The sequence below is a fragment of the Lagenorhynchus albirostris genome, chromosome 13, assembly GCF_949774975.1.
Source record: "Lagenorhynchus albirostris chromosome 13, mLagAlb1.1, whole genome shotgun sequence".
NCBI classification, from domain to species: Eukaryota; Metazoa; Chordata; class Mammalia; order Artiodactyla; family Delphinidae; genus Lagenorhynchus; species Lagenorhynchus albirostris.
Genome location: NC_083107.1, coordinates 81,799,651 through 81,812,047, shown reverse-complemented (window position 1 = coordinate 81,812,047; position 12,397 = coordinate 81,799,651). Strand labels below are relative to the sequence as shown.

At 43.3% G+C, this 12,397-nt stretch overlaps 1 protein-coding gene across 3 annotated transcripts in view; it reads right to left on the bottom strand.

Moving 5' to 3' along the window:
* NOL10 (nucleolar protein 10) overlaps window positions 1-3,510 on the bottom strand; it is an 87,566-nt gene extending 84,056 nt beyond the window's left edge. Inside the window, exon 1 of one of the 3 annotated variants that reach the window (XM_060168923.1) lies at window positions 3,350-3,510. In XM_060168923.1, coding sequence (XP_060024906.1) covers window positions 3,350-3,415 — 66 coding nt within the window. In that variant the 5' untranslated portion in view covers window positions 3,416-3,510. Of the gene's footprint in view, window positions 1-3,021; window positions 3,255-3,349 lie in introns of those variants that run through there. The other 2 variants (XM_060168924.1, XM_060168925.1) reach the window with 2 other exon arrangements.
* Window positions 3,511-12,397: the final 8,887 nt, after the last annotated feature.

The following is a 12,397-nucleotide window of genomic DNA, read 5'->3' as shown; positions in this document are numbered from 1 at the left end:
TCTTAAAGAAATATATTTTTTACAAAACATAAACCTAGATAAATAAACCTGACCAAACAGCTGACACTTGATAATAAAGAAATGATACTTTTAAAAGTCACATTCGCTGACACCAGATTTTGTTCTGTAATTCCTGTACCTTATTTTAGCTTGCAGCATAAGTCCATTGCATGAACAGGTGCCAATGATGAAGCACTAATCAGTTACGATTACCTTAAAGCAGTGGTTCGCAACCAGGGGCAATTTTGCCTCCGAAGAGCATCTGGCAATTCTTAAAGTGTACTTGGTTGCCACAATGGGAAGGGGTGGGCACTCCTGGCAACTAGTGAGTAGAGGTCAGGGACGCTGCCAAGCCTCCTACAACGCACAGGACAGCCTGTACAACAAGCACTGTCCAGCCCAAAATGTCAATAATGACGAGGTTAAGAAAACATACCCTCAGGAAATCAAAGAAAAGCAAGAGAAAAATTAACAGATGTCATTTCTAAAAGCACAAACCCAATGTACAGCCCATGTTAGACACAGGACATTATAATCTTTAGGGCTCTCTGGTCATGTAGTCCCACTCCTGAAGACCCTAAGTGTGACGCCTGAGGCAGTGTGGACGCTGGAACAGGTGTCACTCTTTGAAGGGCCCCAGTCTGAGCCAGAGCTCTCCTCCTGCCTTGTGTTTAGGGCATTGGTTTACAGGTCTGTGCTAGTCTTTGTGATTACACTGCTCTGATTTCATTTTAGGCAGAAATGTTTCAATTAAAGGTGATGTTAAACTATATTTCTGGGCACTCGATACATTCTTCTACATCAACTTAATAGAAGCAAAACAAAGGGCTTCTCCTTTCATAGGGGATTCGATTTCCTCTTCTCAGGGAGTTATGCTAAAGAAGGGGGCAGTTCATTCAATAGCTGGTCTCACACATCAGGAGCTTGGGGCAAAGGGGAGGGGACTGAGATTGCCTTCTCAATGGGAGCCTGGGACCTAAAAGAGCCAGAAATTCCTTACAACGGTGACGATGGAAAAGAGTAGAAAAATGATGAAAAAACAGTTCACTCTGGAGTTTCTGTACACACTGACAGCACTACAGGAGAGCACACCAGACAGAGTCAGCACGGGGCAGGAATGAACTAGTCTAAGTTTTAAAAGTTCAACAAAGAACTGAAAGTTGTCACTGATACCAGGCATCCTCTTTGTGTTCAAAATCACCTCTGTGTACAAAATCACAGCTGATAGAGAACGTCACTTTACCAATGCCAAAGAATTTAACCAGAAACCCAGCAAAAGAGCTCTGGAAATGCTGATGACCTAATTCTCTCACTGGACAGGCATCCCGCCATTGTTGAAAAAAAACAAAAGAAAAGAAAAGAAGAAAAAAACCCAAAACCCTGCTTGATCTTACATTTGAAGTAGGTAAAGCAAAACAGGCAATTTGTTGATAAGTCAGAATTACTTTAAAAGAAGATTTAGAGAGATTCCCTAACAGGATACACATACCTGTTTACTCAACATTTCCATCTGATGTTTATTAGAACATCAAACCTTCAGTATCAAAAATAAAACTTTTCATGCCTTTTGCTCACTACCTTCCCCCGACCCCCAATGTGCTCAATTCTCCATTTCAGTTATCAGCAACACCGTGTACCCAGTTATTCAGATCCACACCCTAAGAGTTCTCTCTTGATTCCTTCCTTCACCTCAACTTCCTACGACTATCCAACTCATTAGCAAGTCCCATTAGCCTACCTCCAAAACACCTCCTTTACCCCACCCAGTCTTAGCATCTCCTCTGCTACCATCCTAGCCCGAGCCACCCGTCTCTCAGTTGGACCACCTAACTCATCCCCACTCACACCCTCCCCAGCTGCAGTAATTTACCAGAGAGCAGCCAGTCTGAAACCCAGCAACAGCTTCCAACAGCACTAAGAATAAAACCCTAATTTCCTGCCTTGGCCTACAAGGCCCACCTCTCCAGCCTCAGCTGTCCCCACCCTCTTGCCCCACTGAGCATTCCACAGCCACATCCGTGCTTCTCCTGTTTCTCCAACGTGCCAAGTGCCTTCCATTGTGGGTCACTGACACTTTCTGTTCCCTCAGTACGGAAAACTCTTCCTTTCTCCCATCTTCAAAAGACTCAATCCTTTTCATCAACCAAGTTTCTGTTCAAATGTTACCCCCTTGTAGAGGGGCCTTCCCTGAGGGCTTGAGTCCAAACCACTTTCTCTAAACAATTCATCCACAAGTGCTCTCTTATAGACACTCAAAGCACTTTTCAGTATCTGAAGTTGTCCTATTTGCTTACTTATTATCCTTTTCCCCAACAGGGAACCTTATCTGACCGGTTCATCACGTATCCCAACACTTAGAACAGGGCCGCCTGCAGGTACTCACGTCTCAGCAAATGTGCAGAACCAAAGAACAAAATGAGAAGGATCATGCTGTGTGACAAACAGCTGGAGAACAAGGAGTTATTTAACCTGAATTCTGAGAAGAGTCTAATCACTGGCTCCAAATCTTTTAGGGTCAGACACAAGGAAGAGTTACACTTATTCTGATTTCCAAGGGCAGGACTCAGAGCAACCGCGGCATGTAGAAAGGGGGCGTGTTTTAAAACAACTGTCTAACAAGCAGTCGCAAAATGGAAGAGCTTCTGCCAAAAGTTTCTTCTTACTGGCAGTGCTTCGACAGCAGCCTGACCAGCACTTATGAGAAATAACATACAAGCTACAGAGCCTAGGTGGATGACTCTGGACAAGTCACCCTTCCCCCCGCTGGATCTTTTGCATATTTTCAACATGAAAAGATTGGAAGAGAATGGCTGACTTTCCAAACGCCTTCCAATTCTGATGTCCTAAGACTCAACGAAATCAAGTTAAGTTCAGCAAGGTTCAAAAATACTGCCGTCCACATCATAAATGCTGCTGACGCAAAGTCTGCATTTCTCTTCACTGCTGTATTTCTAGAACTTGGCATATAACAGGAATTCAACGAAGAGCTGATGAGCGGGCATTAAAGTGGGGGAGAAATACCTGTCAACCAATCTGTCCACGTCTTCCTCCTCGGTGTGGCAGCGGCTGTGAACATTATACAAGCCCAAAGGGACAGCTCCTCTGTTCTAGAGAACTTTACCCGCAAAAAGTTCAAGCCAACTCATCAATCCCGATCACCCCTCGGCCCAGGCTCTGGCGCGGTAACAGCACTGTCCTCGTCTCCCAGCACCGACCAGCTCCCCCAGGCACCGTCCCTGGACTCTGGACCTCCCCTAGTCTGGGGCCGGCCCGGGCCCAGCTGAAACTACCAGGAACAGGGAGGAGAGGGGCGGCTGCCCCGCGAAGAGGAGGACCCGACGTGACTCACCTCGGGAAGGGACTTGCCGCAGCTGAGACTGTAAATCTTCACTTCGTTGAGGCTGGAGACCTGCATCGCGGCGCCGAGGGGCAGCCACCCCCGTTCCCGTCCAGGACGCTGCAGTGCACGCAAGCACCGTAATCTCAGGGCCTCCTGGAGCGCCTGGGCGGCGTGGGGCCCGGGCGCGGGCGCTGGGTGATGACGCACTTCCGAGCGCCGGAAAAAGCGCCGGTCCCGGAAGTGGGAAAGTGGCGGAGTTAGGGAATGCTAACTAGAGGTCCTGGAGGCGGCGGGGCTGGGAGCGACCTTAATATAGGGAGGGCGAAGAACTGCTTTCCCTTTTCTCAGCAGGGAGGAGCAGGAAGCTCTTAGGGTCTCTGCTCAGGCCGAAGGGTCTAGGTACCCGGGAGGGCGAGGCTGTCTGGGCTGACTGAGGCTTTGGGGGGCCCGGTCAGGGAATCCAGGGAGAGAATGCGACCTGGGAGCGAATTCAAAGTGGAAGTGAGTTCTTTTCTCACCAGTGTTCCTGCAATATTCCATTAGAAATAAAAGCTTTTTTAAAATGATATTAAAAAAATATTTTCATCTGGAATTGACATTCATCCTGCAGGGGAGCAAAATTTGCCATCCCAAAATGTCTCTTTGGCGTGCGTATTATTTCTAGCTGAAACCAATCAAGGCCCAAAAGACACAGGAAAAAACTTTGACCTTCCCCTTCACTGTCTAGAAGAATGTAGATAGAGGACCTGTTCTAGCAAGGGCGCTGTCGCCATGGATAACTAGAGTGTGAACTGGGTGTGGTAGACAGGGAGGAACCTAGCAAAGTCTGTTAAAATTCCCCTCTGTGTCCCATTGTCTCTGTGATACCCAGCAAGCATTTGTTTACCAAACACTTGCTTTTTAATCTCCATGTCAGTTGCCTTCCTCGCCTTTGAAGTCTCAAACCAGTGCCCGAAACAATCTTTTTTGTCTTTAGCTGAAGATGGTATTTAAGATGAGGGTTTCCAGCATTTTGGTGCATTACTCAGTTTTCCTGGGTCCCTCCCATGTATACATGTTATTACACTTTCGTTTGATTTTCACATATTAATCTGATGTCAATTTAATTCTTAGACCAGCCAAAAGAACCTAGAAAGGTAGAGAAAATTTTCTTCCTGGCAATCTCACTAAATAAGGAAAGAAAAGAAAAAGCGTAGTAAGAAGAGGGGAAAAAAGGTAAAAGAAGAGGTGATCAGGGAAGAAATGGAATTGAACCTGATGTTTTTTGAGATGGGTGTGTGACAGTATTGACAGACAGACCCTCACTTAAGTATCGTTTTCAGAAAAGTTCACAAACTTTCTCTGTTGATCATCCAGTTACTTAGAGACTGTTGCCTAGATCTGAGGACTTAAGAATTCTTGGTGTAGTTAGATGAAACTTCAGCAGAAAGTGTCGGTTAACTGTGCAAAAGGGTCCTTTTGAAACTGGAGAGTAGTACTCACTCCACTTTCATATAACTGAGGTGGGTCACTTTGAGCACAAGCTATATTGTTCATGGCAGAGTAAGGACTTCTGAGCTCAACAATTTTGTTCCTATTGTAACTGTCATTCTACCTTAAAGTTCCAGTCCAAATTCTACCTTCCGCCTGAGACTTTTTTTGAGAAAATACGTAGGACTGCCATCCTCCTTGGGGAGGCGGTATCCCAAGGGAGAGAAAGATCATGGGCTTCAGAGTGGTAATAAAATAGGCCTTTTAAGCAAGTTGTAAAAATAGAAAACGTTAACAGAAACAGACTGACAGATCTAGAGAACAAACTAGTGGTTACCGGTGGGGAGATGGAAGGGGGAAGGGACACGATAGGGGTAGGGGATTCAGAGGTACAAACTATTGTGTATAAAATAAACAAGCTACAAGGATATATTGTACAGCACAGTGAATATAGCCAATATTTTATAATAACTTTAAATGGAGTATAATTATAAAAATATTGAATCACTATGTTGTACACCTGAAACTAATATTGTACTCAGCTATACCTCAATTTAAAAAAAAAGGAAAATGCTTATTTTCCAAAATATGCAGGATGATTTCCAAGACACTTTGAATACTTTCATACACAAAAAAATACTACCTTTATTTTTTTTTAAATAAATTTTTATTTATTTATTTTTATTTTTGGCTGCCTTGGGTCTTTGTTGCTGTGCGCGGGCTTTTCTCTAGTTGCAGTGAGCGGGGGCTACTCTTCGTTGTGGTTCCCGGGCTTCTCGTTGGGTGGCTTCTCTTGTTGCAGAGCACGGGCTCTAGGCGCATGGACTTAAGTAGTTGTGGCACTCGGGCTCAGCAGTTGTGGCTCGCAGGCTCTAGAGCACGGGCTCAGTAGTTGTGGCGCACGGGCTTAGTTGCTCCGCAACATGTGGGATCTTCCCGGACCAGAGCTCGAACCTGTGTCCCATGCACTGGCAGGCGGATTCTTAACCACTGTGCCACCAGGGAAGTCCCTACCTTTATTATTTTCAAGAACGTATTGTAAAGACCCATTGAGTGTAAACCACAAGCATGTCTGTCACTTATTAAGTGACATGTGTTAGGTATAATATATATAGATATAGCCTACTCCTAACTTTGATGATAAAGAGTCCTAGACCATTTCACTTTACCTTATTCAATCCGATTTCCCACTGACTGACCCCTAGATCTGCCATCTACCTCATGAACATCAATTTCATTTCTCTGCTTTTGAATCTTGGCTGATGGTCATTTGAAGCCCTCCCCTTGTCCTTATATCCATAGGCCACCATCTCCTCAAAACTCACCTTCTGAATATTTTTCTCATTCTCCCATGCCTTCACTGTACTGAATAAATACCTTTATTTTTTTGCAGATTTTTATTATTAAAATGCACAGTAATTTAACACATCCTACAGACAATAATAAGGAACACGGATGCCATGCGATACTAGATGCCTGTTCTTGGCGGTTTCCTGCAGGCACTCTGGTTTCCTTAAGTCACAACCTCTCAAGCCTAATTAAAATATCATTTTTAAAATAGAGCCCATAAAGCTTCCTTTTTTGTTAAATTTGGGATGGGCTCCTTTTTTAAAATTTAAAAAGTTTTTGATTTCTATACAATTTTTAAAGGTTACTTTCCATTTACAGTTATTACAAAATATTGGCTGTATTCCCCGGGTTGTATAGTACATCCTTGTGCCTATCTTACACCCAACAGTTTGTACCTCCCACTCCCCCACCCCTGTATTGCCCCCCACAACTGATAACCACTAGTTTGTTCTCTATATTGGTGAATCTGCTTCTTTTTTTACCTTCACAAGTTTGTTGTCTTTTTTAGAACACAAATAATACATATAAGTGATATCATACAGTATCTTTCTCTGTCTGACTTATTTCACTTAGCATTATGCCCTCCAAATCCATCCATGTTGCCACAAATGGCAAAATTTCATTCTTTTTTATGGCTGAGTAATATTCCATCCTATACATATACCACAGTTTCTTTATCCATTCATCTGTTAATGGACACTTAGGTTGTTTCCATGGGGGATGGACTCCTTTTGAACATGTTCTTCACCCTGTTATTTTCTTTCTCCCTCATTTTCATTACTCTAGGAAATTTTTTAACATATTTAGAAGTATAATAGTGTATTGAACTCATGTACATAAAACCCAGCTTCAACAATTCACACATGAACCATTTATGTTTCAGCTATACCCTCACCACTTCCTCATCCTTGGTTTATTCTGAAAGATTTGAAGTAAATCCATGGCAATTACCTTTGTGGTTTGTAAGGTACTTGTCTGACCACCCTTTGCACCTAGACTTGATGACAGTCTGGGCCTTACTTCATCTCTGGGTTCCCTGGGCCTAACCCACTGCCTGGTGAATAGCACACTCTCAGTAAATATTTCTTGATAAAAATGAGTCAATTACTCACTCCACATCCTGACCCAAAGTCCTAATTCTTTGTCCCGTACATTTTGGCCTTTGGCATATTGGAAACAGCACAGCTCTCTGCCAAATGATTGTTTCAAACATGCCCAGTTATACATCTTCCTTCTCCAACAAGAAATGTCAGAGAGTCAGGAACCACACTGCAAGGAACATGGTGTTTTCTGCCAGGTAGAACAAGGTGTACTTGGTCCTCGGTGCCAGGATGGTGCCCCTCCCGCAGTCACTGCCCTGAGGGTTCAATCCTCTGCGTTCTAGGGTTGTTTTCCACTGAGGGTGGAACTACAAAGCAGGTGCTGCTTCTTGGGTGTTTCTAGTTTCATCTCTAACATGAATATTCAGTCCCTAGACTGTGATGAACTTGAATGTGGTGCTTTATCCAATGCCCGTGTACAGGAGCTAAGAGTACAGTCTTCAAAGCCAGACTGCACGGGTCCAAATCCTGGCTACCTGGATAGAGGCTGGATAGAACAAGTTCATGTAATCTCTCTGCTTCTGTTTCCTCATTTGAACAATGAGGATAATAATAGAACCTACCTCAGAGGACTGTTATAAAGATAAAATGAGTGTGTGTTATAATTCACTGAGTCCAGGATACCTATTTTTATCATCCCTGAAATCAGGTGTGTCTTGTATGTCATGCATATTTAATTGACAGTATTTTTCTTCTAATGGTACATGGGATAATGGTGCATCTTATAGTTAATGGGCTTTTAGATTCAATAGAATACAGCACATATGAAATGCTTAAAACTGTTCCTAACATAGTAAGCACTATTTATTAGTTATTATTATTTACTCCTGGGAACAAAAACATTAAAAACTGTCTAAGAAAAAAAATAAAGTTGTAGACTCCAAATAACCTTAACTGCTGTGTTATTAGTTGCCATTCCAGAGACCTTCAAGTAAACATTCAAGGTTCCTCTCCCAATTCTTTACGTCCACAGCCAATCCAACTCCAAATCCTTTAGAGTCTCCCTTTCAGATGTCAAATTCATTCTTCTCTGTTCCCACTGCCAGAGGAATTCAAATTTCATCCTCTCCCACCTGGCCATCACAATCCTTTTATTCTGGTCTTCCTGCCCCAAATCTGTCTCTCACAGGAGACAAAGTCATGTCTCTAATGGGCAAACCTGATCACATCAACAGTCTAACTCGAAACTCTTTAGTTCTCCCCAAGCCTAGAAGAACACCTTTGCTGGCCCCTTCCAACTTTCCCAGCCACTGTACCTGATGCTGCCCCCTCCCCAGCTCGTCTCTCACCCCCGCTCACTCCCTTAGACCCTCCAAGCTGAATTACTCACAGCGTGAAAAATACAAGACCCTCTCTCACACCTCCTTCGAGTCTTTGCACCTGCTCTTCGGACTACTATTAATCCCACCCTCTGTACCTCAGTAACTCCAGTTCATCCTCCTTCACCTCCAGGGGGCCGTAAATACCTAGATTCTCATCATACATTGTATTTAATCTCACTGCAGTGTTTCTTAAACTGGGGCTTACAGTTGTATTTGCAAAATAACATTTCGTTGTGTTTTTTTTTTCTATTTCAACAATAAGTTTTTAACCAACTGATATAAGCATATCTGATTATCTGGTTGGCGTCTTCCGAAAAGTACTACGGCTCATATCAGCGCCAAGTTTGTATTTAAGTTTACAGTTCACTGGCTCCACGTGCCACTACTTTTATTGTCTCGGTTCAGTGATTAGAAGGAGAGAGGATGGCATGAAATAATATGATAGAGACACGTCTGAGCCAAGTGAAAGCCCAACGATGTCATGGCCTATTATGTGAAAGAAGGTTTTGCAATTGATCATGTAGAGGACGGTGGTGGGAAGAATTAAATCAGGTGGGGATAGAGAATGCAACAGATCTCATGTCATAGCAGTGCTATATATTCATCTAGCAAAGCAGCAACTGGTTTTCATCAAAAATATCTATATATCAATTATCATAGTAAATTAATTTGAATTCTATTGGTTTGAAGTTTTACATGAAAATAATGTATCAGTTTGTTTTGGTGTATAGTAATACAAGAGCTAAAAGCATAATAAACTTATACTAGGTTTACATTTGTGCATCTTTAAATAAAACACTAAAAAGAATTAAGTCCTAAATGCAACATGGTGGTGTCCTGGATTGGATCCTGGAACAGAAAGATGATATTAGCAAAAACATTGGTAAAATCTGATAAAATCTGTAGTTTAGTTAATAGTGTTGCACCAATGTTAATTTCTTGGTATTGATACATACGCCATAGTTATGTAAGATGGGTAGAATGGGGGAGCTGAGTGAAGTGTATATGGGAACTCTCTATAGTATATTTACAACTTTTCTGTACATCTAAAATTATTTCAAAATAAAGTTTTTTTGTTTCGTTTTGTTTTGTTTTGTTTTGTTACGATGAAGCCAGTGTTGAGAGTCCTCCTGCTAAGCCCATGGAGCGTCTCTGTTTCTTCTAGAAACTCCTTCCTCGTTTTCTCTCCATGAGGCACTACAATAGGCTGGGGATAGATTTCCCAACCATCCACCAGAACCAGAGCTCTTGATACCCGTCACCCCTGGCCTTCCCCCTCCCAATAAACAGGATTATATTCACCAAGCAGTTCACTCTCCAAGTCAAATCCACCGGGAAATCTATTTGCTTTATCTCCAAAGAAGATTTTCTGGATTTCTACACTGCCACTGCCACCCACTGCCTGGCTCCCCAAGCTGCCAGCTGGTCTCCCTGCTTTCACTCGTCCCCTGACCCTCAGCCCTCAGAGCAACCTTTTTAAAATAGTGCATCAGATGGTTTCGCTCCCTTGCTTGGAACCCAGTGCACTCACATTTAAATCCAAACTCCTTCCTGATGCCTAACAAGATCCTCCACCACCTGTGTTCAGCCTACCTCTCTCTCCCCAGTGACTTGGCCACACTGTTTTCTTGCTTTTCTGGCCTCAGGGTCTTTGCACTTGCTGTTCTCTCTGTCCAGAACGCTCTGTCCTCAGCATGTCCACGCTGCTACTTTGCAGCATCCGGATCTCATTTCAAATGTCACCCCCCATCCCCAAATGCCTTCTCCGACCCATAGCAGCCCTGCCCCCGCCCAGCTGGGTCCATCATATCCATGTGCTTTATTGTCTTTCTTGCATTTATTACCTGAAATGACTTTACTCTTTAACACTCGAAGTGTTTTATACTCTGGTTCCTCCACGCTTACTAGCGTGTAAGCCCCGTGAGAAAAGGGACCTTATCCATCTGACTGCTATACATATATGTAATTATATGCAACGCTGAGAAGAGAGCAAATATAAGTATTTGTTGAATGAAGGAAAGAGGAAGATGTTACTATAAGTGATCCCCAAAGATAACGTTTCTCTCTTCCAGACGCTTGCTGGTCGCGTGGTCTTCTTCTCGCCTGTCAGACCCCATTTCAGAATACTGAAATGCCTGATAGCTAGCCACACCCTTCCCAGCCCAGGATGCCTAGCTCACCCATTTCCCTGTTACTCTGAATCATTGCTTCGGGTTCCGCATAACCTGCAGAGGAATTTTCCACACCTTAAAAATACCATTAACCACTGGATTCGTTTTCTATTGCTAATAGCAAATTACCACAAACTTGGTGGCTCAAAGCAGCGTAAATATTGACCCACAGTCCTGTAGGTCAGAATTATGGCATTGGCATGGCTGGTTCTCTGGCAGAAACTAAGGTGTCGGCCAGGCTGGCTGGTCTGGAGGCTCTGGGGAGAAATCAGCTCCCCAGATCATTCTTGTTGTTGGCAGAATTCAGTTTTCTTCAGTTGTAGGGCTGAGATCCCTTGTTTCCTTGCTGGCTGTCAGCCGGGGGCCACTCCCAGCTCCCAGAAGCCGTTCTCAGGTCCTTCCTCCGTGACCCCCATGGGCAGCTCACAGTATACATGCTTGTGGTCTTTCAAGCTGGCCACAGTGGGTCTCAGGGACTTCCCCTCTGCATCCAGCAGAGAAGACTCTTCTAAAGGGCTCATGTGAGTAGGTGGCCCTATCTTAAGATCAACTGATTAGTAACCTTAATTATATCTGCCAAATCTTTTTTGCCATGTGATGTAACATAATAGCCTATCATAGTTACAGAGGAGGGAGCTATGCAAAGGTGAAGGACATTGGGTCATCTTAGAATTCTGCCTAACTACATGTGACTTGCATGGTCGTCACCATCATCATCATCATCATCATCCTCACCATCATCATGTACAGGTTGTCTTTCCCACCGAGGGAAAAAGAGAATCACTCCTCCCTCCATGCGATAGACTCCTGGAGTATAGCAAAGATGTGAGAAATTAAATTTAGTTAAGCACACATGTATTCAGCTACTACCATGTGTAAATGCCATGTTTGAATTGAATTGAAATGCCTTTAGGACTTACTATAAAGTTTTTGTGTTATTTTAATAATTAACTCTTAATCATGTGTCCTGTAACACTATTCATTCATACACTCATTCAGAGAATATCTATTGAGTTACTACTATGTGTTCAGACATTTGTCAATATGTCTGCCTTAGGCTGTAAGTTTTTAGAAGGCAGATTTCAAGTGAACTTACACATGTGAAAATGCTTTGTAGATGACATTATTATATAAAAGTAAGACAATACCATGTAAATCTTTCTCTGTGGGCTGAATTGACACACAGACTCCAGAATGTATGAGATAATGTTAACATGCAGATGCAGTTTGCATACCTGAAATACAGTGCTGCCCTGTATTTTTACACAGCCTTGTGTTATGCCTTTTGTCCATTTTATGTGACTTGAGCAAAAAAGAGAAAGGAATAGACAGTTAATAGTTTTACTGTTAAAAAGATTTACTTTGGGGCTTCCCTGGTGGCGCAGTGGTTATGAAACCACCTGCCAATGCAGGGGACACGGGTTCGAGCTGTGGTCCTGGAAGATCCCACATGCTGTGGAGCAACTAAGTTCATGCGCCACAGCTACTGAGCCCGTGCGCCTAGAGCCCGTGCTCCGCAACAAGAGAAGCCACCGCGATGAGAAGCCCACGCACCGCAACGAAGAGTAGCCCCTGCTTGCCACAACTAGAGAAAGCCTGCACAGAAAAAAGATCTGACTCAGCCAAAAATAAATAAAATAAAAA